Genomic DNA, 27,354 nt, shown 5'->3' on the forward strand with positions numbered 1-27,354 from the left:
CATGTTGTGAACCTCTCGGACTCCATCAGCTTTCATTTTCCTAACAAAAGATTGGATTCAAAAGATGAAAACCTGAAGGCATCCACCTGCAGCTGGGATATTTCTCAGAGCAACCAGGATCTCCTTAATGAGCACATACAGCTGCCACTCAAAGTGGAAGTATTTGATTTCTCCATAAAATTAGATCCCACGTTCAATTCTCAGTAATGCGAGCATAAGACTTCCAGTAAAGACATTTTCTTTGGCAGGAGATTTTAACATCTCCCAGCAGATACAATCTAATTGCACTGCAGCAGCTAACTGTTGTCTTATCTCTAGTATGTAAACACGTGCTCAGTAATTAAGTTATTGGGGAAGTTGCAGTGTCTCAATGGTCCATTACAAGATGAGCTGATAAAAGGGAGGATGTGGCTCTGCTGCCTTCCCTGCAAACCCAGCCTGACGTGTCTGCGACGATCCAAGACTCGGGAACTTGGTGCTTTAGAGTGTGTTCCAACACTTGGCACACGTGGCATTTCCAGGGAAGGTGAGCAGCTTTTCCAGTTGTTGTTTTTAAAGGGCAGTTCTGGAAATGCAGATGTGCCACGGTGGTGACATCTGTCCTTTGCAGCCCCTCGCTTGCAGGTCCAGGATGTCCCTTTCCTGCTCCCTGTGCGGCAGCACCTTGTGCATGTTGTCCCCTCCGCGCTGCCCGTGTGACACCACCCATCCTACCTCTGGGAGAATTAACGACTATATTAATTTCTTTGTCACCTGAGAGCTTCTCTGCAGGGAGTCTTAACATGTGATTAAAGAAACCAGTTAAAAACAGCTTAGGAAGCCGGATTAGATACATGATCTCTTATTATGTTTCCTTTTAGCTGACAACTCGGTGAAAGAAGGGGGCTCCGGATTACACCGGGAAACATCAGAATTGACAGGAGTGTTTTCTGACTGTTAGGCTTAGTGGTGTCATGAACGATTTTAATCAGATTTAAATGGTGGCAAACATCACAGGCTTAATGGATTTCAGCTTTATTATTGGAGCTTTACTTCGAAGCAATTTGGATTTTCAGCTGTGAGCCAGCAATGCAAGTGTGTTCGCGATGACATTAAAAGCAACTGCAATCCCAGGGACTGACCTTGCATTTCAATGCTGCATGCCTATGTGTGGGGACAGAACTCGCCTTCTTCTCATCAAACTCCAAACCCAGATGTGTTGTTAAGCTCTACTGCATGTTCTTTCCACAGACACAGGGTGTATGGCTCTGTTTCACATGTCGATCCCCAGCAGCTGAGTAGCTGAACAGATATTTTCCATTTCAGAGCTTTTGTAGCAGCTCCAGATGAAGCAAATGATAATACACTCTTGCAGTGGTCTGTCGAGTTGGTTGGTTTGTTTTTTTGTGCTTGGCTTCAACCTCAAAGTTATCCTAAGCGTGATCTGAAATGATTCTGCCCTTCCTTGTAGAGGTGATGGGTTTCTCCACGGAACTCCCCGGGGTTTGCACTGCTGTCCACGGCCGTCGCCCTCAGGGCAGCGAGGAGGAGGGTTTCCTAAAACGTGTTTGCCTTGGCAGCAAGGGTTGGTGATGGGGGAACGAGCTTGTTCCTCAGCTTCTGCAGGTCGGCTCCAGCTGAATTCCTCAGTCAGGGAAGTCACCGTTTCCTGACGTTGCTCGGAGAGGCTGGGGCAGCTGCTCGGTGCTCCCCTAGGTAGATGGAGGGGAAAAGAGGAACGTAGGCAGTTTTCAAGTTCCTATTAGAAGCAGCGTGTGTCTTTGTTCTCTTTGTCAGTAAAGGGAAAGGCTGCTCTGCTGTGGCTTTTCTGCCATCTGAAACCACTGACATGAGGTTTCAGGTACTTCCAGCGCTGAACTGAACATTAATAACGATGTTTCCCCTCTGAAGGCCGAGGAGATGTCCGTAACACGGTATCTCAGTCACGTTTGAAGGCCTGCCTTTTGGTGTGATGTAGCTCTTCAAGCACTAATTGCCTTTGATTAAGTCAATCATTTGCCGAGTGAGTGGGTTAATTGGGTATTGTGGAAGCTATCAATCTAATCAGCTGCCTGCACCCATAGCCGAGGCGCTGCAGTGCAGCAGGACAGTAATTGTTTTATGAGCTCCTGGAAGGCAGCAGAGGCAGACTGCATGGCAACAGGAAACCCTTTTCTGCAAAATGGCCTTTAGGAAAGGTAATTTGCATGTTAAATGCTCATTAGGAGAAGACTGATTGATTAAGAGCTGGGAAATTCAGCTTCTTAAAAATCAGTGTGCACTCAAGGCAGTGGCTGGTGTTGGTGCATGGGCATGTGGGCAGCCCCGGGACACGTTAGCTGAGCCGGGAATGATGTGAGGGGCTGAAGAGCCTGCCTGGGGTGGCAGCCAGAGAAACGGAGGTGTCCGGAGGTGTCCTGCTCTAGCAGGCACTCCGGTGCATCCCCAGCTGGCATCCAAAGACACCAGCTGGCTGCAGGATCACCCAGCACTTGCTCATTGGTGCCATGCTGAGAATTTAGTTCACAAAGCACTGAACTGCACTCGGGCAGTAGCAGTTCCTGGTTACTTCTCACCTGGACTTGCAGCTTGGTTAGCAGGACAAGATTCGTGTCCCACTAGCAAAGCTCTTGAGGTCTCCTCTTCCTTCTGCTTCCTTCCTTCCTTCCTTCTGAACGCTGACATCTCCAGTGCACTGGGATGCAGATAGACACAATACTTGCCCTGAGGAGTAAACGGTGTGTGTATTTACTCAGGGGTGACTGTACAGTATTTGCAAGGACGTTACGAGCCAGGGAAGACAACGTCGATGGTATTGTGCAGTAGAGCCGTGGTCCAGCTGACCCTGCAGGCTCTCAGCTGGCTCACCGGCCTCCATGAGCCTCGCTCCCTCGGTCTCTGTTTCTTGTGTCTGGACAAACAGTGGCATTCTCCCTTGATAAGAAGATTTTTTCATTAAATGTTTTAATTTTTGATTGGAATGCAAACACTTAAAATCAAATTGAAGCCACTGAAGTATTTTGGTTTTTTGGTGGCCCAGTACTGTGGAAAGAAGTTATATTTACAACGTACAGAAATTAAATGATTTAAACTGATGCAGCAGGACAGGAAGTTTACAGCTTTTTGCAATGCCGTCAACACTTAGTGTGTGCCTTCTTCTTGGTCCAGCTAACTGCTTTTTGGGCAGCATGGCTTTTCCTGAAGGAATTATTCTGCAGTCTCTCTCCGCTAGAAGGAGGATGCGACATTTGGTGTCACTTGTAGTCTGATATGTCAGGGATCCTCCAGTCAACTGCCTCAAATAATTATGCAATTCCTCAATCTCGCAGAAAAAGCAGACACATCATCTGCAGTCAGCACCTACCTACTGCTCTAGTTTAATTAACATCTTATGATAATATTAGCAGACTGCAAGGCTTCTGACACACAGCAGAAGCGGCAATATATCCTCTGTTATTTTAGCAGTGAAGTGATGTAGTTGCATTTAAATCTTCCTGTTCATCTCCAAAGCTGTGAATTGGGGTCACAGCACTTTGCCTGACTGCTCAGAGGAAAGCAAATCTGTTTCTGTAGGTGGAGGTGTCCAGCCCAAACTCCATAAATATGTGATTACATGTACCAATACATTCTTTTTTTCCTCTTTTTTTCAGCCTTCAATGTGTTGTCTTGCAGTGAGACCAGAAGGAAAGAATCAGAGCGTTCTATGGCTTTGTGCTATGCTCTCCTTTGAGTGCATTAATATCCTGCTCCTGAAAGCCTTGCACCAGGCCTGGTTTTACTGCTGAGGTTGGAACTTCGTAGGAACAAGCAGTTCTGATACCTGTTTGCAGATGAACTTGCAGAACAAATGTGCCAAAGGGACTGAGCAGATGTGGTTTAATCCCAGGTTTATAATGTTTTCCTGGAGATGGCAGAAGGATAAGTCTGTGCATAAATGTTTCTTCAAGCCGCTGAATCCGATTGTCCCTCTCTGACAACTTTTTCTCTCTAGGAACAAAACCTTGAGGCAAAATATTAGTTCCAAATTCTCAGAGAGGAAAAAAAATCATTAACTTAAAACAGTGTAGTGGCTTTTGGAGGTGGGGAAGGAGCAGAGCCCCAGGCTTTAAAGAGGGAACCTGAGCAAAGCGCTGGGGAAGTCGGATGGGAAGAGGGTGTCTGCCCTGGCCAGACCATCCTTCCCACTGCTTCCTTGTGGCTCCTGCTGGTGCAGAGCGGAGAAGTCAGGCACAACAGGAGGAAAACCCCTTTTTCCTTCAGAAGTCCCTACCTGGGGTTCAGACACAACAGTCCTGAGCTGACCCAGGGCCCTCTCATGGTTTCCTTTTGGTGAAGCAGTTTAGTGACCTTGTTTTCTTTCCCCAGTAGAATTTTAGCTGCCGTTTGACCTTGGAAACTATGTATTGGCTCAAAAATACCCGTTCTGGCTGGGTGGTTTCACTTGATACTAGGTGCCTATTATTACCTAACTTTGTCACAAGTGCGCAGTGCGTTTTTATAAACGTCACAGATTTGTGCCAGAGCTACCATCAATTTTTCTTCTTGGCTGACAGCTTAAGGGCTGCAGAAAACTCAGTGCCTGAGGGGCCATCGCCTTAACCCAAGAATAGTTTCTTTAAAGAGAGCCCAAGGGTCGGGACCCGCAGCTCTTCATCGGGTGGGTGCTCGTGGTCAGACCCTGCCCTTTGGGAAGGGGAAGGTGATGGATGGACAGGGCTGAGCTGGGTACCTTGAAGCAGAGCAGCCCTCGTCAAGGCGAGGTCTGAATTTGGGCAAAAGTCTCTCAGGGATGAGGAGAGCTGGTTTAGGTGGACACTGGGCATCATCTCTGCTACCCTTCTATAGCTATTTTCAAGTTTTTCAGGTCCAGACATTGAGGACATGTCTTGCCGACAAGCTCTTTGCCTGGGGAACCTGGGTGAGTTCATGTGTAGTTCAAGTCCAATCCATCACGTCTCGCACTTAGCAATGTTGACAGGGGTGCAGACAGCAGACTTGGGCAGGGCAGCTCCTGAGCACACAGCCCTGAAGGAAGGAAGAAAGAAAAGAAAGAAGCAAAAGGTTTATGAAGATCTGCAGCTGAGAATGGCAAAGTTAGCAGCTGGCTTTGTCAGAGCAGCCAGGAGCTCTTTTGCAGAGACGATCCTTCTAAAGGGAGGTGGCGTGTGGACTAAGGAAAGGGGTAGCCCTTAGGGTTTTGTCTTCTATTTCTCACGGGGAATGGAATTCACATACTGTGTTTTGCCACAAAGAGTTGGAAAGAAGAGGTGAAAAGGATAAAAATGTCCCTATATGGGAGGGCAGGGAAACTGAGGTTCCCAGTTTGACTTTGACACTGGTGCATGAGTTTGTCCTGGGCAGGTCACCAAGCCTCTCTGAGCTTCGTGTGAAGCCCATCTGCTGGGGGAGAAGCTCCTGTTCAGATCCACTGTCCCACACGGATCTCCCAGGGCTTCAGATCCCCACAAGGATGAGCATTAATTCACCCCGTGGAGGTGGTGAGGGGCCTGGGGCATCACTCCCTTCTCAGGTGCTGCTGCCCTTGGTTTGGTTTAGTGCCTTCGCTGGCTGCTCGAATGGCTGCTTCCCCTCGCTCAAATTTTGGAGTGGGGTAATCTAGATAATTCTTCTTGCTGTGAACTCTTCTTCCTAATATTGCAAGTGTCGCCTGCAAGTGAGTTGTGTCTTCTCAGCAGAAGAAAACTATAAAACAAGACTGTAGCTTGAGTTTGTGTGGGGTTGAATTCATCGTTTAGTTGACTGACTTGGTAAGTCCTGCTCTTAGTTTTGGTGAAGTCGTTGGGAACGGAGCACCCCGAGCTCCCCTAAGGGGTCTGGTGGCGTTTGAGGGTCACGGGGCACGAGGGCGTCAGGGCTGCGCGGCCGTCGCCAGCCCCAACGAGCCGCCGTGGGCAGAGCAGGGTGGCCCCACGTTTTACATGCAGCTCTGCTGCAACGGGTGGCCCACACGGAGCACCAGAGCAAAGGAAAAGCTGCCAAGAGCTTCCAGCCCTCCCACCGCTTACATCTGTACCGCGGATGCTGGGAGCAGTGCCGTGTTCCAGCAGCCTCGTGCGTGCCTCGGATTTACGGTGTCCTCCACAGTGAGCATCCACCGTCAGCAACGGCCTTTAGCAGCGCCTTTATTTATGCCACACACCAGTGGCTTTGTCTGACGGCCAGGAAAGGCCTCTTGGAGGATCTGCAGGAAACGTTGGGCTTCGTCACCGCAGGCAGAAGCAGCAGGTACTTGGGCAATCAGAAAAGTCATGTTTAGCTAGATGGACAACTTTGGTTTTGTTAGCAGCTTCAGCACTTGTCTGTCTCCTTTTGTCTTTTCAAGTTTTTAAATGTGTGTGTGTGCTTTTTATATTTTTATATTTGGCTTTAGGTTTTTCTCACATTTCTCACATGGAAACATTTTACGCAGCCCATACCAACAGAGTCAGCACTGAGGGGGGTTTGCACATCTGTCTGTCTGTCTTTCTGTCTGTCTTTCTGTCTTGATTTAAATAAATCCTGCATGAGGATGGACGACTGCCTGGAAAATGGGTTGAATGAGGAATTTCTGTACCTCACTGATGCAACCTGCAGATGCACATGAAGGACCAGCTGCCTGCCGGTTCCAGAGCCACTTTGGGCTTTAAGAAGGGTTTAGTTACTTAACTTTTATAACATCTCACAGCTATAATGTGTAACTTTTAAATCTTAGTTCTCAGGAACCAGTATAACAAAAGCCTAAAAGGAGTGAAACTCAGAAAGAAAAGGCTACGCTCTTTCAGTGGGTCTTATATATAATTATGTTTTAAATAAATGGAAGAAAATGCTGGAGTTGCTGTGCTAATCACAAATCTTACAGTGGAGAGTTCCTGGGGTTTCTTTATTTTTGGAGCATATTAAAATAGGAACATCAGTTAAGCTTGTTGCAAGATAATTTGCACGTTGTGCCTGTTGTGTGTTGTAGATGTCGGCAGTAACAAGTTGTAACTGCCTATTTAATATTATATATAACAAGTTGTAGCTTCTTATTTGAAGTATTCAGAACATAGCACTTAGATTCTTTCCTTTTCCTTCCCTTTCTCTGGCTGTTCTGGTTTTTAAGGAAGGCACGCTTGTTTTAAATGGCGTTCTTCAGGAGCAGCAAGTCCCTCTGCAGGGATGATGTCCAGGGAAATGGAGCAGGTCCTTGGGAGGCTCCAACGGGAGAAGGCTCCGAGCCAGGCCCAGCCCGTTCCTCAGCCAAGGGACACCAAAAGCAGCACCATGATATTTGATTCCTGGTTCTGAGCAATTCCTTTCTGCTGCAGGATACCGAGAAGGATTCCTGTGGAAGAGAGGACGTGACAACGGACAGTTCTTGAGCCGCAAATTCGTGTTGTCGGAGCGGGAAGGGGCGCTGAAATACTTCAACAAAAATGACGTGAGTTCCTGGCGTTGCTGTGGGAGTTCAGGGCGTTGCAGTGTACGAGCATCTTGGCACAAACCATTTCCAGGCCACCACTCATAATGTTTGACACCATTTTGTGCAAGGGCCACGATAGCTGTAGAAGCTTCCTGTGACAAGCCACAGGCTCCAGTAAAACAGTGGCCCAGACTGAACCACCACCAAGTTGTCTATGATATTTTGCACAATTGTTGCATTGTGTTGGGGAGTCTTTGGCTACACCAGGCGGCTACACCACCGCACTTCTCCAGTCCCATTCCCCCCAGCCTGAATGGACAGCGCTGCCGTCCTTGTGCGTGTGGTGCTGTTGTGTCTCGTGGGCAGGAGAGCCGGTCATTACCAAGGGAGAAATGGAAGTCCCAGCAGCCCCGATCCAGTTGCTATTAACTGCTTGAGCACTTTGAGGCTGTGTTACCCTGCTGTTAACCAGAGCCGTAGTGGGAACTGCGCTGTCTGGGCACATCCTCTTTTCTGGGATTTCCCCACCCTGCTCACCCACAGCAGCTTTCATCCCACGGCAAGTCCCCAAGTTCCCGAAATGGCTCTTGCATCTTCTGTAGGGCAGGGACTTCTGCTTGGCGCTTGGGTGCCACGTCCATCTGCGTGACCATCTTTGCTGCAAGACCTAGTGCCACAGCGTGGGTCAGGCTCCTGGTGGTGACAGTGACAGGTACACCCAAATCACAGCAAAACCTTGAGAAGAGTCACACAAGAAGACAGCCGTAGCTGTGTCGGGCCGTGGGTAACGCAGCTTTCCAGCAGCAGCTTTTATGGGATAACCAGCCCACTGCTGGGACAGCTCCCGCTTGGACCTGCCCCAAGCTACTCGTGGCCTCCTGCGGCCAAGAAAGAGCAAGTGTCCGAGCGCTGCGAGGAGCAGAGCCTTGAAGCTAGTCAGACCCCCAAACCATAAAGCTGGTTAAGTCTCTTTTAAAAAAAACATAAGACGTTGTTCCCATTAAAGCTCCGGGATGGTAAATTGGAGGATGGTCATCTCCTTAATTTCAGGAAGAAATCAAGGAGCTTAGGGTGGCCTAAAACTGGTGTCAAGAGCATAATGGTTATTGCTCATGTTTTATTCACTTCTCTGTGCAGTTGGAGAAGGGTACTAAATTTTGGGGAGTATTTTATAGGGAGACAAAGTGCACTGTAGAAGTTCAGGAGCTGCAGGTGGGATTGGTGCTCATAAGGGCTTGATCCAGACTCCTGGGTGGGCTCGGCCTCCCTGCAGGGTGTGTGTGGTTTTCTCTCTCAGGAGGGCACCCATCCTGGAGGCAAGGTGCTGAGCCAAGTCAGAGGCCAATAGCTGGTGTGAGAGGATGGGACTGGTGTGGAAATGGGCTTGGGGTGTTGAGCCTGGTAGGTGAAATGTTTGTCCCTTCTAGGGCAAGGACAAGATGGTAGTGGCTGCTTGAGATGCAGAGTATCCTGACCTGTTAGTTTGAAATCTGCTATTTTTTTTCCTCTTTATTTTTGTCTGGCTGAACATTTTTAGTTCTACCTTAATAGGGCTCACCCAGGTGTAAATATTGCCACTTAGCATGAGGAGAAAAGGCTGGAGGAGATATAGGAGTCAGGAGACAGCTGAAAAGAGCCCGGGAGAGGAGGCTTGTGGAAATAACTGTGTGTATAGCACAAAATCCTGACATGAAACCTGGCCCATCCATCCTGCTTCTGGGCTTGAATTGATCTCCCTTTTCTGAACATTGTATCAACTCTGCTGAATTTCCAAAATGGAAAAAGGGTTTCCCAGGCTGACAGAAACCAATTGTCACTGGCTCTGAAAAATCTCTGTGACGCTCACAGCAGGCAGCTTAGGGGGCTGGTCATTTTTTAGCTAATGGCCTCAATCAAGATTTTTTTTTTTTTTTTTTCTCCAGAGTGAATTGCTTACTTGTTTGAAAGCTGATTTGCAGGTGTTTGCTCACTCAACTATGTTTTCCAGGCAAAAGAACCCAAAGCAATTATGAAGATTGAACACTTAAATGCGACTTTCCAGCCTGCAAAAATAGGGAACCCGCATGGACTGCAGATCACTTACTTGAAGGACAATAGCACAAGGAACATCTTTGTCTATCATGAAGATGGCAAGGTGAGAGTGTGGAGGTAACGAGAAAGGTTTGATTGAGGTCCTGTGGGATTGATGGTCCCTAGAGGTCCTGGCCACCTCGCAGCAAACTCTGATCCAGCCATGAAGTGCTGTGAGTGTGCGAGGAGCCCACAGAAGGGGAGCACAACCAGCTTCAACCATATTTGCTTGTGGACTTCCAAGCACAAAGGTTGCAGACTTGGTCTTCAAAATAATAGGAAGCAAATGGAAAGGAATGGAAACAGCTTTCTGGGAGAGTTTGAGCAGAGAGGGGAATTTGGTAGAAGTTACACGACCATTCAAGCCTGTAATAATGTCTGCTGTCAACAGCACAAACTGCAGCTTGGAGAAGTTTCCTTGCGGCAAGTGGCTTTGAGAGCAGTTGGGCGGCACAGCTGAGCCCTGCCCGGGGTCCTGCATGGCCACGGATGCAGGGTGCAGCCTAAGCTGGGCTGGGGAGCTGGACGCCCCTGGTTTGTCCTTGGAGAGAGGCCTAGTGCAGGGAAGCTCCCTTTGGAAACCTGGCCCAGGTGGAGCAGGGCTTTGGGCACTGCTGCTCCTGGAGGCAGGGACCTGAGTGGCTTTTGGCACTGCCCACTTGGAAGGAGGGGCAGGTGCTCCCTTCTTGTCCGCCTTGAAAGGGAATTGCTGTTTCTCTGCTCACTGCAAGACCTGGAGGAAAGAGGCTTTTTGGAGGCGAGCCCCTCTGCAGCCAGCAGAGATGGGTGAATGAGGAAGGAGTAAATGGGTTTGATCGAAAGACTTGCGAGAGGGGAGCAAGTTGGATTGAAGGACAAATAAGGGATTGGTTGCTTCTGAGCTTGCCTCGTGCTTTCCAAAAGGCAGATGTGCAGGTTTGTATGGAGCTAAATCGCCTGGATTTGTTCCCACCTGGGATTTCCTCTTCCTTCCCTGCTCTCCAAGTGAGGAGATCTGAAGGTCCCGTGCAGCAGGCAGCCCTGTCGCCAGGTGCTGCTGTGACACAGCGATGGCTCAAGTACAGCTCTTGTACTTTGTGAAGTCCAGCGCCTTGCTCTCAGGAGGATTCACCGGTCTGAATCCCGGTCAAAGCCCGTGGGCATCAGCAGGGTCGCTCTGGCCTCGTATGAGCAGCAGTGGCAGGAAGACTCCAACGCCACCCAGGATCTTGTGAGCTGGACATCCTCAGCCTTCGCTGATGGCCGTGCGGCCGAGCGCGGCGCGGGAGGAGTTGCCCTGTGGCTGGGTGAGCTGGGGCTGGAGGCCGGCGTGGGACCCACTGCTGCTCGGGCTCCCTCCTGTGCCCCCAAGGATGTCCCCTACCCACTGATGCTGTGGAGAAGATGAAAACCTCCGGAGATGGAGGCCCTGCACCTGCCCCCTGGGTCTCCATCTAGATAGTGGGAGATGGTGGTGCACAACCAGAACCCTTTCTGCATTGAAAATTAATACAGAAATAACCCAAAATGCAGAATTAAAGGATCAGAATTCAGCTGTTTGCAAGCTGAGCAGAGCCCTGAGCGCGTGGCTGGGAGCCGAGGAGAGCAGCGAGGCTGCAAAGGGGGATGTCTCCTAGGGCTATGCCAGCCAAACGCGTGCCGGCGGCCGAGATCCGTGGCTGAAGCTCCCTCTGCAGGGCCTCTGGCTGCAGCCGCCTGCGGAGCTGCGCAGGGCTGCTCTGTGACCATCCCTGCCATAGCGCTTCCAGCGCTGCCACTCCAGGGATTTGGAGCAGTCGGAGTCCACAGGTACAGCGAGAAGCCACCTTTTTACCCAGGGTTGTTCATCTGCTCTTTGCAATGTGAGCAGCTTCAGACCAGTGCAAGGATGGTGGGCAGGGAGCCAGCACTTCCATTAGGAGGAGGATGGAGCCTGGAAGAGCCCGTGCGAAGCTGCTTCCAGTCATTCTTTCCCTGTGCTCGCTCTGAGACATTGAGCAGCGAAAGGAATCTGCTAAGGAGTTACCAGCCTAAAACCACTGAGCAGTTCTGTGCTGTTTTAATGCATCAGCTGCCATCTCCTCACTGCATCTGCAGCATTGCTCATAGTTACATGCACAGGACATTCAGGACACTTTCAGCAGCCCTTCCAGGGATATGTCCATGAGTACAGGTTTGTGGAGGGAAAGTTGGAAAGTGCCCCTTCCCTTGAGTAATGGCATCAATTTTAGAGCCCGGTTCCTCCTGCTGTTCCCCTCTCTGCTGCTCTCTGGACTCTGCTGAGGTAGAGAAGCAAGTGCTGGTCCAGCCTCTGACACACAGGTCAGTGTTTTCTGAACCATGTGCGGGTCGAGCGGAGCAGGATGCGGAGCGTCCGGACGCTCTTCCCGGTCACTTCCCCTTCCCAGAGCCTGTGCTGTGTGGCCGGAGGCTCCTGCGGGCGGCTCCCCACGTCAGGATGAGACACCATGGGATCCCGTCCTGCCGGGCGCCGGCTCCGCGCTCCTCACTCTGCTTTTCCTTCCTGCTTCCTAGGAGATCGTGGATTGGTTCAACGCCATCCGCGCGGCGCGGTTTCATTACCTGCAAGTGGCGTTCCCGGGAGCCAGCGATGTCGATGTGAGTTTTCCTGCATCGTTTCCTTCCCACCCGACACACGCTCGTTTTTAGCCCCCATTTCACAAGCTCGAGGGCCTGGCGAGGGCTCCGCTCCTTGGCCTCGGCCGAGGAACCGTTGGGACGTGGAGCCCGCGGGCGGCTCCGGCCGGCGACGTGGGCACTGCCACGTGCGCGTCCCGGGTGCTCCGGCTCAAAACAAGGCCCATAGGAGATGAACTGTTGGTGTTTTTATCTTCCCCATCCCTTTGGTTATTAGATGGGGGCGACAGAGCCCAGGAGCCTCCAACCGATCAGCCCGCAGGGCTCTTGGTTTTGCTGCCCCGCTGCTGCTGAGGAGAGCGTTGAGCGAGGGCTGCGGGGACCGTCCCGCTGCCGCCTGCAGCTCCCGCCATCTAACTGTGTGCTCTTCCTCCCTGCTCGCTTGTCCAGCTGGTGCCAAAGCTTTCCAGAAACTACCTGAAGGAAGGGTACATGGAGAAGACGGGGCCAAAGGTAGGACGCGAGTGAGGCGCTTGTGCGGGCCCTGCAGAGCGCGGCGCCCCTGGCCAGATAAAAGGGTTTGCAATTACTCGCCATGGTGTTTTTGCACCTTCACGTGTGCAAGGGCTATTGCTTTTCTCTCGATATCCTTGGCACACATGGAAATAAGGCAAACTCTGTATGTAGAGCTCTGGAATGGGGAATGTTGCTGAGGCTGAGCTGTGAAGCAGCAGTGAGTGGGGAAGAGGCACAAGCCAGTGCTGAGGGCATCCAAGTGAGCACAGAGAGACCCCAACACGTCCTGCAGCCAACCCTGCCCGTTCCCCAGGGCACTGGCAGCACCCACAGGTTCGCCCGGCCATCCCAGCCCCTCAGCGAGACCCCAAATCACCGTTTGTGACCCCCTCCCAGCCCATCGGGGTCTCCACATGGGCCTGAAGCACCCCCAGCACCCCAGACCTGCTGTGCCGGGAGAGCAGCGAGCTGCTTTGCCGCGGTGCCCTGTAACGCCTGCCTTGTTGGTCCGCAGCAGACGGAGGGCTTCAAGAAGCGCTGGTTCACCATGGACGACCGGCGCCTCATGTACTTCAAGGACCCCCTGGTAAGAGAGCGGCGCGGGCCGGGGCGCGCGGCAGCGCCCGCTCGCAGGGCCGCCCCCAGCCCCGCTCTGCTCTGCCCAGGACGCCTTCGCCAGGGGGGAGGTCTTCATCGGGAGCAAGGAGAACAGCTACAAGGTCCTGGAGGGGCTGCCGCCGGCCACGCAGGGCAATCACTGGCAGCACGGCATAACCATCGTCACCCCCGACAGGAAGTTCCTCTTCGCCTGCGAGACGGAGGACGACCAGCTGGAGTGGATTACGACCTTTCAGAAGGTGATCAGCCGGCCGATGCTGCCGCAGGAATACGCAGGTGGGCCTGGAATGCAGGCGCGTCCCGTTCGCTTCCATCAGAGAACAGGAGGGATGGGAAGGGGGATCGGGGTGGAGCAACTCCTGCTTCTCCCTTCCGTTCAGTTTCAGTGGGGAAGCTCTTTCCCTGCCTTGGGGTGAGGCCAAGCCCATCCCAAATATGAACAGATGGGTTCATATTTGGAAGAGGAGGTTGGTATCTCCCTTAACGTGAAGGCTTCCTGTGCATGGGGTGGTGTCCGCAGTGCTGGCATGGGGGTGGTCGAGGCCAGCTGCGTTGCCGTGGCCCTTGGTTTAACACTGCTCTCCTTGTGGTCTGTGTTGCAGTGGAAGCCCACTTCAAGCATAAACCTTAGATGGGACTGGGCAGGCCGGAGGAATGAGCTTCTGTTTACAACACAACGTGGTTTTATTTGAAATGCTAAAAAAAAAAAAATAACAACAGTAATACTCCCCTTTCCCCTCATCATTGACTTGATCGTGTTGGAAGCCAAGGACAACGGCGCGAGGCCAGGGACGATGCTGGTGTCCCCCTTGCCAGGGCGCTGTCCCCGGCGGTGCCCGGGCTCCCCGGCGGCCTCGTCCCACGCGCAGCCGGTTGGAGGGTCCCTCCACACCAGGTCATCCCCGGCTTGGGGCCATGGCCCCGGACTGGCCCACGTGTCCCGCAGCAGCGCCCCAGCCTCCAGGGCCACCACGTCGCTGCCAGTGCCCACGGCCTCCTCCTCGGCTGCTGCGAAACCAGACGGGTTGGAAATGGGTGACTTGTGGAGGAGGGAAGGAGACCGCGCCCTTTCCTTCTGTGTCACCCAGACCTCCTTCCCAAGGCGTTTCAGCAGCTGATCCGTTGGATGGTGCGGAGGGTTTGGTAACCTGTTTTTTCTTCTCTGCAGTCTTGTTATTTTGGGTCAGGGATGGGTGTGATCTGGGTCAGGCTTTGGCAGCAGCTCTGAGCCAGCAGGGCTCGTGGCCGGGAGCAGAGGCGGCGCCAACCCGGCCTGGAGCTGCTGGAGTGCTCACTGCTTCTGTCTGGGGCAAGTTGGTGGCAAAGGGCCCCGTCCTGCTGCCTTTGCGGAATGCACGAGCGGAGCTGGTGCTGGCAGCAGAGGCCCGTCCTGCGGGAGGCCGGGGCTCCGGAGCGGAGCTCCCGCTGCCCCGTGCCTCGGGGCGCAGCGGGGCTGAGCCCGCCGGTCCCGCGGGGTGTCGCGGCTGCTGCAGGAGCCGTGTGGCCGCAGCGCGCGGGGCAGGAACGCGGCACCTCCCGGGACGCTCAGGCAAAGCCCCTAGTTCGGCTCACATGGTCTCATGATGTGTACATGTTGCTAAACACCTCCCCCCCCCCCCAGCTATCTTAGAGATAAATTTTAAATAAATTAATGTGGGTGAATGTCATACCTCGTCAGTGATGGTACTGTTCTATATAGGCTAGTTTCAAGCGAGATTTAAAAGCAACAGACCCTTGTGTTGTTGGCCTCGATATCAGCTCCGAGGAGGCTGCTCCGGGCCTCACTCGGCCGCCTCATCCATGTTCAAGCGGAGCAGACGGCCCTGCTGCTGAGCAGGGCACCCCCTGTGCCCAGGAAGAGGCAGCCCTGGGCACGGACAGGAACCTGCCGGAGCGGGGCAGGCGGCGGGAACGGGGCCTTGCTGCAGGAACAGGGCCTTGCTGCAGCGCTGGCGCGGCCTCTGCGGCCGGCAGGAACAGGAGCGACCTGCAGGGCCTCGGGCAGCTGCTTCTGCCCTTTCACGTCCGCGTGGAGCTGGTTGTTCCCCACCTTGGTGGTGGCCTCTGCTGCCGGCCCCAGCGCGGGACCCCAGGAAGGGCCTAAGAGAAGCTTGCTCTGCCTGGAGGAGCACGAGGAGAGCGAAGGCCCAAGGGGGCAGCCAGGAGGCCGCTGCAGTGAGACCAGACGGGAACAGCGCGACTGCCGGCGTCGCCATGGGGGGGACACGGCCTGAGGGCCGAGTGCTGCCCATGACGGTGACGATGTCGCTGCTGCTGCCCCCTTACCGCCCGTGACGGGCTGTGGTCCCCGCCGTGGTCCCCCTGCAACGCGAGGGCCGGCAGCCCCGCAGGCTGTTTTGCAGCCCGGGGTTTCGGCCGTTTCCCATGTCACCCCGTTGAAAAGCGGCCCTGGCCGGGGCGGAAGCGACGGCCGGCCCGGCTGCCGCGATGGAGGTGGCTTGTACCCCTAAAGCCGCCTCCCGCCCGCCGGCGTCACCGCTCCTTCAGCCCCTCCTGCCCTCTGGCCGATGCTATGTTGCTTCTACAGAAAAACAGTTGTTGCACCTTTTAAATAATTCTCTCTTTTTTTTTTGTTAATTACTTTGCAAGAAAATAATAATAATAAAAAAAAGCTGCTTAAAGTGACATTTCAACAATGTTTTGACCGCTGTAATTCTGCAGTCAAAGGAAGTTCTTGGGCTGTCAGCCCAAGGACTGTACTGAACTTGCTGAATTTTTACATGGAAAAAGAAAATTACTGGGCCTGGTAGGTAACGACAGAAGAACCCCTGGAACTGTCCACTGCATTTCTTAAGTTGGTGTTTGTAAATGAAAGCCATCGTATCAGCTGTACACGTTCGTTATGTCACTGGTAAGGAAACCGTGGTACTAAATGTCATTTGATCAAATAAATTATTAAAGCTGTGGCAGTGTAATAGTGAGTCGGGGGGGGGGGAGGGGGCATTAATGGGGTTCGGGGGGGTGGCAGGGGCTCACGGAGGGTCCCTGTGCGGCAGCCTGGCCCAAACGCAGCGCTCGCAGTGACACAGGCCACGGCTGCTTGTGCTGCTCGCTTCGTGTCACCTGCACTTTGCACCCTGGACAGCAAGGCAGTCATAAGCTGGCATCTAATTTGGCCCAGAACCACACTGCCCGGTTCATACACGGCACAACGGGAGCAGCACCCTGGACCTCGTCATCCACCACAGCTCTTACTACCTGCTCAAAATGCCCCTTTGGTGCCCAAGGGCAGCATTGAGCTGCAGCTCATCTGCCATCCAGCACAGTAGGAAAACCAGCCTGGGACACAAGATCTCTGCTCAGAAAACTCAGAAAGCAGCACTGTTGGTCATCCTGGTATAAAGTGTTTATTTGAGACTTCACAATTAACACAAAGTCTTCCTTTCGATGCCTTTTCTTGTTCATACAGTCAACATGTTTGCATTATTCCCTCCCTCCCCTGTGCATGATTGCTGTTTATTAATCTAAGCCTTTTCATTTTTCACCATGAAAAAATAAAGCGTTTCCCCATTTTTATCTGCTCCCTGTACCACTGACATCCGCTGTGCTGCATTAAAGAGGAGAAGATGCAGAATTGCTATGCCTACCACGGGGTTGAAGTTACTCCATTATTTATTGATTTATTCTTTTTACAGGAAGTGTTAAATGAATCAATCACCCAAGAAAAATAAATATATCGTAAAGAACAAGAAGTTCTGCAGTATCCCTTTTCTTTACATAGAGCTGTGGTTTAAACACATACGTTGCTTGTGGCAAATCATTTCATTCGCTTATAAAAATGCCTTGACGGCTGCTTATGAACTTACACTGAAAAAGCAGCTGTTCCAAGGGGTAGAGCCATGAGCCAGAGGAGGGATTTGAGATGCCACCTTGCTATACCCAGGCCAGAGCGATCCACCTGGAAGCCAATCACCCACGGGCCACGGCTGGGCTCTCCCTCCCAGCAGTTCCACCTTGTGCTTGTCCAAAACCAGCAGCTCCACAGGGTGGGCTCAGGCAGGGCCGGCTCTGGACCAGGCTGCGAGGCGGGAGGCGCCTTCCTGCTCCAGCTCCTCCCTTTGGCTCATTTCACACTACTTTTGGCACCAGCCTTCTAGTAAGTTACTCAATTAATGCCCCTGCCTCTCGAGCTGCTCCGTGGGGGCGGCAGGGGTTGGTCAGGGAGGCTTTTTTTATTACAAATTAATATTTTTTATTACAAATAAAGAGGGTACTGGGCAGGCCGCGACGCGCGAGACCGGCCTTAGGCTTGGCTCAATTACTGTGCGAAAGGGACTGCAGGAGGAACCGCAGAGACTACACTTTAATCAAAGTCACCAGCCGCCCTATCGGAAACCTGCTAACAACTGCTCCGATTCTTCGGGCTACTTTTTGTTGGTTTCCTTCTTTCTTTTTTTTTTATTTTTTTTTTTTACATAAATAATATAGACTGAACATTATAAACATTTCAGCAACCATTTCTAAAAGACCAGAGGAGCCCTTTTTAGGCGCCAAGAAACAACTGCAGGATTCAAATTCCCAAACTGTCTTTGGAGTCATCGAATCACCAGATTTACACGGCACCCGAGGACAAAAAGATTCAGTCAAGTTCGATAGGGCTGCTATCTTCCTGACCATCCTCTGCGTCATCATCTTCTCCAGTTCCCATCAGACTGTTTAAGAGATTTCCTACATTAAATATAAGATGGTCAGATTTGTCAGGTTTACATCCACATCTCATAATTTTTAGCTACTTTCCTACTTGCCTAAGATGCACATTTCAATAAGAAATAATCAAAAAACTTATACTGGAGTGAATCGCACATCCACTTCCACTAGGAATTTATTGATATGGGAAGTTCTGCTTTGATACTGTTTGTTTTCCAAGAGTACACTGGAAAAACACACCCATATTTATGTATAAAGTTGTGTCCAGAAGGGGAAAAATAACAAAAGGAGACACTTCCAATGATAACAAACTGTAGCACTGTCGCCTCAGGTAAATTCTTCGTAGTGTGATGCACATTTATGCATCACCTCTTTTGCTCAATTTAAAGATGCCTGAATTTCTAAAATATTATTTGCAGATGCAACTAGATGCTCATAGTTTTGTCATCAAACTTGGAGTATCAGAGAGAGGGCATCTGCAGGTAAAGCTTCAAGGCAGATTACCCAAGAGCTTAGTTCTCAAGGAAGAAAGTGGATTTTACAAAAGTAATCCAGTTCAATCTCTTCTCATCTCATTTTATTCAAAGACAAGAAATAAGGCCTACATTTCTCTATTCCTTTCCCTTTCTTGTAGAAAGGCAGTATTAATTTCAAAACTTCAAATTTGAGAGCATACATTTTATATTAATTCCAGTTCAACTGCTACAAAAGTTCCAGATTTTACATTAGGAAAAGCAGCCACTGAAGTCAAAGCCAATTAAGTGTTAACTCCAGTAAGGTTTTGCTCTACAGTTTTAACTTAAACCATAATGTTAAAATTAAGAATATTTTACATGTTTTTTCCTTTTTCAAAAAGGAAAAGTCTACCAGCTACCTCCCTGCAATCTCATACGCAGTCCATCCATCCCGTGTTTGACAGCAGAGACTGTTTCCACAGGCTGTGGAAAAGGCTGTCCTGTACAACAGTACATCAGAACAAGCCACAACTGTGAAAGTCCGGTGGTACCTTAACAACTTACCTAGTAACCCTCCATAGGACGATGTCTGCTTGGGCGGAACTCCGAAGAAAAGCTGTCCTATTCTATCTAGGTACTGAAACGATACAAAGGGAGAAGGGTGTCAAGCAGCTCAGCCAGTGGAAAGCCTCTGAAGAGCGACCAAGTGCCACAAGCTGCAGCCCTGACCGCTGTCCAAAAGCTGGATTCAAGCTTCCTTTTGAAGTGGGCCATGGAAAACTACAACACTGCATAAGCTGAATTGCTATCCTGCTCCCAAGGGACCCATCTATCAAGTATGGATTAGCATTTAGCTGCTTCAAAGAAACCCCAAATTCACTACGTTTTGGTGGCTGTGGCAACCAGCCTCTGTAGCCTGTGACCTGCCGAATTTGCCAAGTCACAAAACAGGAGACAATCAGCTTTTGTTGAACTAACTCTGTAGGTTATGCTCTGTTCACAACCATTAGTAACTCACCTCATTATACATGGGATCTCTTTTCAGTGAAGGTTGATACTGTTCACACAATACTGTAAATACTGTTAGTTTTCCCCTAGAAAGGAAACAACAAACAACGCAATCTCAGTAACAGATAAAAAGGTCCTGAAGCAGAACGTAACAAAGATCAAACTGTACCCATCAACAGCCAACAACAGAAACCAGATGAAGTTTAGTAGTGGTTGAACAAAGGGTGGACCCTTTTCTATCGACGGATGTTTCTGTGTGTATGTCGTAAAAACGACCGATGCGCTGGTCTTATTTTTTAAGCAGAGAAATCTGTAAAGGGAAGCGGAACAGAGAATGACAAAAATAAAATGCAGAGAAGAAATTTTACATACAAAAAGAAAAAGGGAAACCAAATGCTCCACAGTCTCTACTTCATTTGTGCATAGAAGCCTTCTCAGGCTCAAGCTAAGAGCAGAAACCTCAACTGGCAGAGATGGACATCTTTGGTCTGGAATCAGCTGAGGATAGGAAAAGCCCTATTTAAGTATCTTGTGCTATAGGCAATTTCACTGGGGGATTGATACCAAATATTAGTAGAATGAGGTAAACTTAAACAAATTGTATATAGGAAGGGTATCAGTTAAACAGTTGCACAAAAGTGTGCAAACACTGGCTACCACTTGATTCAAATTACCTGAGACATGACCTGCACTGGTCCAGAGTTTACCATGCTGAGGTAAAAACCCAGTCAAAATAAATCTCATCTGGCCTCATCCACTCCCAAACTCACTGCATTTCCGCCAGTGACCCTACCATTCCTTTCTTACCATCTGAAAATAACACAGCCCCAGGACTATTACTGACTTTGCTATACAAACCTAAAAGTCTCTCAAAAAAAAAGCCCCATGTATTTGGCTTCCTGAGTGATTTGTCAGCAGTTAAACAGATGAATTTCCCACACTGGTCCACTCTTTGTTGGGATCCAGTGAATTATCCGGGTAATCTTTGCGAGGCCACAGGCCACACAAATGCAGCCAGCGAGCACTGGGAAGCCTGCCACAAGCAGCCTCAGTTCTGGGCATACGGTGGCCTCCAAAGCCAAACACTGTGTGGGGAAAAGGGGCTCTTTTACCTTACTGCCGAGTAAGGAATTACGGAGCTTTTCCTTAGATCACAAACTGCCACGTGGGAGGATTTAGCCTTGTGTTAGAGATACAGGCCAGTAAAGGATGTAGGAGCATTTCTGGATAAATACCAGAGAAAATAATCCCATACCCACAAGCTCTCACCAGAACTGCCCCCTCTCAAACCAAAGCCCCGCTACGGGCTCCGTCAGTGCTGCATATTCTGGTCCCTATAAATGATTTCCCACCTCTCTGGAATCACTGCAGCCTGGATCCAACCGAGCTGAAGTGACAGCTGCTGCCAAGACAGACAGGCCTGCTCTCGCCTCTTCCCTCTCCAACACTTACTCTCCCACTTCTCCCATTCCCTGCTGCACAGTCCTGTCTCCACCTCCTCCTCAGCCTCCTCCATAAGCTGCTTTCCTTCACCGAATAAGCCATCAATCACTAAATACAGTAAAATTGGCTTTGTTAACCTTAATTATACAGGGGCTCTGCAAATGCACATAGTAACTTGCATTCCCACCTCCTGCAAAATAAATACTTAAAGCCACCGAAAGCCACCAGCCAGTCTGGTCAATGGAGCACCTCCCACTGCTGCCCCTGAAACAGCGTGAGCGAGCGGCTCTCAAGACCGTGGGGCTGGCAGTAAGTACTAGGCTGAATGCAAATATAAAGCCCACTTAGCCCCAGCCTTTGTCAGGACACAGAGGCAAATCTTCATCAGGTGCAGGCTGGTGTTAATAAAAACATAACAATCATGTTTTTAGGCTGACATAGGTTACATTTGCTCTTTATGCAGTTAACATGATTCATTAATTCACATTTAAAGCTTAATACTTAAAAAAAAAAAAAAAAAAAAAAAAGAATCTGGGCAATTCAGCACACCAGTTATGAGATAATCTGCTCCTGTTACCACCCAAAAGTCGTTCTGGAAACTTAGGCCAATTGAACTATTTTTTTGGCAAGGATGGGCAGTTAACCTACAGTTACCCTGGTTAAATTAGGCTGGTCTCAAGCACAGTGACATTTCAGCAAGACAGCCCAACAAAACGTGAACACCTACTGTAGGACTGCCTGTGCCACAAACATGTCCACCTCGCTGCGGTAGCCCCGGGCCGAGGAGTATTCTACTAGCATATTTGCACACCCTTCGCCATCTGTGGAGTGCAAGAAGTGATACCGAGATTCACTATAGTTTTGCTCTATAAAAGGAAAAAGAAAACAGCTTTTAAGAAATCAGTTCAACAGACTTAAAAAGCACATTTTCTAGGCTTATATGTTATAGCTAAAAAAAGTCAGAGCTATACACAAAGAACATGACTATCAGAGACACAGAATCCTTTTAATTTTTAAGTTACAGACAGCTTACCAAGGTAGATAATAAAATACATTATTCTAAATATATTTGAATCACTGCTATTAAAACACCATTTCACTCAATGTCACCAAAGAACAAGGCTACCACTGGGACAAACAGCCACCTTGCAGCAGTTGGATCATTCTTTTCATCAACATCCCGGCACTTAATGTGCTATCACCAGAGAGGAACAAAAAAGCTCCATATTTAAACTTGTGCACCAAGAAAGCAACCAGCCCCTTCAGCATCTTTAAGAGCAGAGAAGAAGGTATCTCCTATTTTTGGCTTAGCCCACTCTTGCTATCAAAATTTAAATTACTTCTATATGCTGAATAGAACGGCAATTATGTAGGGGAAAAATGCAAATGGTTTGTTCGAACTTAATTTGAGACAAAATTGTTTCTTATGTGAGTCAAATCTCAGTTTCAAACTCCAAATTAATCAATCGCATCAGTGTTTATTCTGAAATGATTATTTCCAAAGTGACAATCTTAAAATAATCTACTTTCAATGTTATATTAAAAAGAAAAATCCATTAACTGTTCTTACCTTTCCACAAGGTAATTGCTAGTAACTGGTGTAGTTTTGGATGACCAAGTTTTCCTGATCCTCCACTGGACCATTTCAGCGCTCTGGATACGAAAGCCACTCTTTCAGGAGAATTTGGATCCATTAAACTAAATAATTTAGCCAAGTTTTCTGAAAGCAACAATATTCACAAATATTTACCATTAACAGAAACACAGTTCTAATGCATCTTTTAAGACATTTAAGCACAGTATATTTAAGCTCCCTTATTAGCCTGCAAAAGATGTCTTAAAAAAGCAGTGTCTTTGCACATGAGCCACTTCTCAAATGTCAAGTCAATCGCGCAGCCATCAGCTGGCAGTCCTCGACAGCCAAAAGCCAGGCCCTGCAGTCGGTGTGGCCACAGCTCCCTTCTCATAGTATGGCCAGAACATCCCACAGTCTGAAGCAGGAGGAAAGATTTGAGGCTACGGGAGTGCTTGGCATTCATAAGGAAGCTGGGTGGGATAGAAGCTCAGGAAAGGAGCATCAGAACTCACTAGATGGGATGAAGAATATTAGAGCCCATCCAAGTAAAAAGTACAGGGGCTGCTAAGAGCACTGCTAACCACGCACGCTGCAGCAGGAGGCTGGCCTGGCACCTCTGAAGAACAGGCTTTCCCGAGCTGTTTACTGAGCCTGACAGTGTGACAGGCAGATCTTTGTGGATGGCTGATTGACACCATCGCACTGCTGGGATGGGGAGCTGCCATCCCCCCACACTGCCTGTGTGGATCGGACATTCACTCCTGCACCGAGGAAAGGACAATGCCACAAGACAGCAATGTTTGTTCTAATCATGCCCCTGTGCTCACAATACTGCTGGCTACCGGGAATCCATTATTAACCAACAATTTTGCCACCAGTTCTTTACTTGGTGGTAGCCATTTGGGAGACCACAGCGCACACACGCACAAAATCAGGTCTCTACTGTTGACAACAATGTAAGTATTTTGAAAGAAAAATGCATCTTAAATACCACCAAAGCAAGTGCAAAGTTCACCTTACCTAAAAGGTCATCTGTTACTTTTGCATCTGATTTCTCCAAAGAATCCAAAACCAGCATGGACAGATCAGCAGCACTATTTTGCTACAAAACAGACATATACTGGTAGTGATGAAGACATCATTAAATAACGTTTTGTTCCTCAAGCAGAAGTTTGTCAGCAGTACACTATAATTTATCAACAGAACATATAAGGCAGGACGTTACCAAATTTCAATCCTCCCTTACAAAAAGTAATCGTAAATTGGTGGTAACAAAATAGAAGTCTCCAGGAAAGCAAAACCAAATGTGACTAAGATTATTGTTTGGACAATACAAACATTTCTGCATTATATTCCAATCAGCAAAATACTTTGTGGGGAAGGACTCAGCAGGTAGATAAAAAGTTATAGAACAATTCCCCCAAATACACACCACTGAGAACTTATCATTTGCCCCTTAAATACTTTGACCAACCATCTCAACCCTCCCGCCAGAGGAACAGTGACTTACCTGGTTATGACTGAAGAACAGCAAAGCCCCTGAATACATTAGCTCTCTTGCTTCTGCATGTTTTCCTTGTGACATATACCTGAAATCAACAGCAAAGCCATGTCAAGTCCTTGATAAAAATTACCACCAAGCTACAAGTTGTGCATGTTCAAAATTATTTGCACATAAAGTGACTAAAGACTATAACATTTAAAACAAGGGGTATGAAGTATTTTTTATAAAATTAAGTTAGTTTCAATAATGATGTTCCTTGAACTGAAACCAGTAATGTGTTTTCTGCTCAAGCCTAGATGGAATACAAACAGTGTGTGAATGAAATCTGAGAGCTTCAAATGCAATTTGCAGTGAAACAAAGAAAGGTAAATTATCCCAGGAGTTCACAGGAACAAAAGATGTCAAAGCATAAATCGCAGGCTGTCACATTAGAGCTTTCACCAAACCCAAATTAGTCACAGAGAAACAGCTCAACCTTGCACCTTGGATGGCTCCCCCTCCACAGCCATGGTCATGGTTAGTCACATTATGTTACCTAGTTAAGATCTCTAACATATTTTAATACTGTGTTTACAGCAATATACCAACAAACAACGACTGTCTCTGGTGCAGGAACCATACTGGGGCCAGCCCTTTTACCACTGAGGTCCTCTTTCTATTAAGTCTTTCTGAGCACTACATTTGTGCAGAGGACAAAGAGGCAAAAGGCAAATACTGCCCTTTTGCTGAACCAAAACAGTTCACCTGTGATGGTCTCTAGTCAGACAAGAGAAACCACCAAGATCTTCCATACAATGCTGTACAGAGTCTCAATAGTCACCAATTCATAAAAATAACAGATCTTGACTTTCAAATGTCATGCTTTAAAACACAAATGCTTCAGCAGCTACCTTCTACACTTAAGAGTTTACCAGGAAATGAAGGAGGCAAGAAAATACTCCCAAAGGTTCCTCAAGAACAGGAGCCTTCTACCACCTGTCTATCTTACCACACTGCAGCCTCCTGCACACCTTCGCTATCAGCATCAAAAGGGCTTGGACAGTCACCTCTCTAGGTTAGAAATACTTCCTATTTTCCTTTTAAGTGGTAGCTACTTCTAGTGGAAACCAGTGGATGGATCCAGTTTCCAACGTCTATTTATCTTAATCTTGTCTCAAAAGGAATGTTTTCTGACGAGTTAATAACAACAGGCAATTTGCTCAAAGTCCTAAGACACCAGCTCTACCAAACTGCTCCAGCACCTGCAACGTTCTGCCCTCTGTGGCACCTGGCCTTGCTGCATCCCTGCTCTGCCAGCCACACAAGGCCCCCAGTAGAGCAGATGTGAGCAATGGCCCCAGGGACAAGTCCCACCAGTAACCAGAGACACTGAGGATGCACCAGGAACTACAAGTAAGCACAAGTCCTGCCTGGTAACTAACCAAAGACATCAGATAATGAGCAGTGAAGGAGACACATCCTAAAATCCCTAAGTATTTTATCCAAAGCAGCACTACCGTAACCCTGGACACCATACTGGGTGGCTTTTTGTTTGTTTTGATTTGTTTGCTTTCAAATAAGTCTCCTCAACGAGTCAGCTTTGCAGTGACCACAGTAAGGACTATGGCCATTAGTCACAGATTGGCCAATCCTGCTCCTTTACAGTTGGTCTTGCTTCCAGATTTGCTTCTGGGCTTTTCACTATAAATCTCACTGTGAGCCCCACTCTGCAGATTCCTGAACTCCGAACGGTGCTTGGTGGCCCAGCTCTTACTCCAGCAACTACTGCAGCAGATGCACAAAGGTGCTGCAAAGAGCTTTATAATAAAAATAAAAATTCTTAAAAAAATACCTTCTAACAAAAATGAATTTTTAGTAGAAATAAATATTCACCACAACAATCTAGCTAGCACTGAAAACCACAGATAAAGTTTTTCATAACCACAATCCCAGACCAGGTTATTCACACCAGCAAGACTGCCTGCAAGCTTCAGGAAAACAGAAGCCAGTTCAACTACAGCAGTGTTGCTACACTTATGACTAAATCATCAAATCACCACAGTCCAAATAAACAGCCTTTGGCCCAAGTATTCGTGCTCAGAGCAAAGGGGCGTCACGGCACAGTTGGGAAGAGCAGCTTTCCTCCTTACCCGGGACGGCAGGGAGGGAGGGAGCTTGGCAGGAGGCAGGTTCATGCTAATCTTGCCTCCTCCTCCTCCTCCATTTCTTCCCCTCCCTCCTCTCCAGCTTCAAACAGGTCTCAAGTTCGTGACTTCTGAAACTCTGAGTCAGGATGCCAAGTTTAATGCACACATCATGACAGAACAGGCAGATATTTTACAGGCCTCTTTTGTTTAAAAGCAGTAAGTACTGGGAGTCCCAATGACAATTCTGCAGCTGAGATGACTTCAGTCTGTTAAGTTTATATGTCTCCCTGGAAAGCTGTTTACATTCAACTGGATTTTACAGAGGACAGGCAAGACTAACCAGGACTCCTTGGCCTCAGTCACTTTCCAAACAAGTTTCACAATCTCATTCTACCTTTCTGTCTAGAAGGAAAACATCTTCCTAGTTATGAATCTTTTCATTTAAATTAACACCTTTTTCTCTGTATTTAAAATTAAATAAAAAAAAAAAAAAGGAACTTCCAATCCCTGTTAAATGAGTGACACTTAGTATATATGTAAGTTATTATAAATGCATAAAAGTGCTTATATATATGTATCTAAGTTAACACGCTCAGAACACTGGATGAGAAGTGACCAGCTGAGCCATGTCACCCAGTCACCCTCTGCCTTTGCAGCCATTGCATTACACAATCTTCACTGCAAAACAGGCTGTGTTTGGTCTCAAAATTAAATGTATTGGAGAGCACAGTTCAGTTTTGAAGACTTGGCTGGTGGGCCCTGGGCCCATCGGAGGGCTGCTACAGACCACACTGCTTTCATTCCTCGGCGTTTGGTCTGCAGCACGCACCGGTGACGGACACGGCCCACACGCTGCTGCCTGTCCCCACAAACCTGGCCCTACTTCCCCAACGGGGTTACCATCCCAGCTTAGAGAAGCTCCCAGGATAAGGTCACAGGAAAGGGGGACTACCGAGACCCGGAACTGCATCTTACTGCTGGTTTTCCCTAGCAGAGCCACAAGCGGCAATTTTAGCTGGGCAAGATTAGGACAAAGAGTGGAAGACCCTAAAAAAACAAAAAAAAAAAAAAAAAAAAAAAAAAAAAAAAAGGGAAAGAGAATAAAAGAAAACATCTTATTCTTTAATCCTCAAAGCGTCTACGTTTTGATTTTTGATGAAGGAACACATGACTGTGCAGAGTTGCAGTAAACGTGAAAAAACATTAAAAGCCTTTGCGATAAGCTTAAGGATAAGCTCGCGATGACCTAAGAGGCACCAAGGCCAGCCCGAGCAGGCGGCAGGCCTCTCTCCTGCGCCGCTGCCACACAGACACGACAGCGAGCAGGTTGTGGTGCAAGCTAAGCCGCACCGCGCAGCCGCCACGGGCCCCTTCGGGAGCTGCCCGCGGCTCGGGGCCGCCGCCGCCGTCCC

General features: G+C 48.9%; 2 protein-coding genes across 3 annotated transcripts in view; one reads left to right on the top strand and one right to left on the bottom strand.

Moving 5' to 3' along the window:
• ADAP1 (ArfGAP with dual PH domains 1) overlaps positions 1-14,432 on the top strand; it is a 35,106-nt gene extending 20,674 nt beyond the window's left edge. Inside the window, exons 4-11 of one of the 2 annotated variants that reach the window (XM_026054157.1) lie at positions 7,287-7,399; positions 9,369-9,515; positions 11,966-12,049; positions 12,479-12,541; positions 13,059-13,130; positions 13,210-13,263; positions 13,338-13,438; positions 13,765-14,432. In XM_026054157.1, coding sequence (XP_025909942.1) covers positions 7,287-7,399; positions 9,369-9,515; positions 11,966-12,049; positions 12,479-12,541; positions 13,059-13,130; positions 13,210-13,263; positions 13,338-13,438; positions 13,765-13,786 — 656 coding nt within the window. In that variant the 3' untranslated portion in view covers positions 13,787-14,432. Of the gene's footprint in view, positions 1-7,286; positions 7,400-9,368; positions 9,516-11,965; positions 12,050-12,478; positions 12,542-13,058; positions 13,131-13,209; positions 13,439-13,764 lie in introns of both variants that reach the window. The other variant, XM_026054158.1, reaches the window with a different exon arrangement.
• A 2,275-nt stretch (positions 14,433-16,707) lies between these two features.
• Positions 16,708-27,354, bottom strand: part of GET4 (golgi to ER traffic protein 4) — an 11,253-nt gene continuing 606 nt past the window's right edge. Inside the window, exons 2-9 of the mRNA XM_026054028.1 lie at positions 23,823-23,901; positions 23,333-23,414; positions 22,307-22,456; positions 21,464-21,602; positions 19,463-19,603; positions 19,304-19,379; positions 18,850-18,922; positions 16,708-17,851 (exon numbers count right to left, since the gene is read on the bottom strand). Of these exons, the coding sequence (XP_025909813.1) occupies positions 17,763-17,851; positions 18,850-18,922; positions 19,304-19,379; positions 19,463-19,603; positions 21,464-21,602; positions 22,307-22,456; positions 23,333-23,414; positions 23,823-23,901 (829 nt within the window). The 3' untranslated portion in view covers positions 16,708-17,762. The remainder of the gene's footprint in view (positions 17,852-18,849; positions 18,923-19,303; positions 19,380-19,462; positions 19,604-21,463; positions 21,603-22,306; positions 22,457-23,332; positions 23,415-23,822; positions 23,902-27,354) is intronic.

This window comes from Nothoprocta perdicaria, unplaced genomic scaffold (genome assembly GCF_003342845.1).
Source record: "Nothoprocta perdicaria isolate Ctin4 unplaced genomic scaffold, notPer1 scaffold_12, whole genome shotgun sequence".
In the NCBI taxonomy this organism is placed as follows: Eukaryota; Metazoa; Chordata; class Aves; order Tinamiformes; family Tinamidae; genus Nothoprocta; species Nothoprocta perdicaria.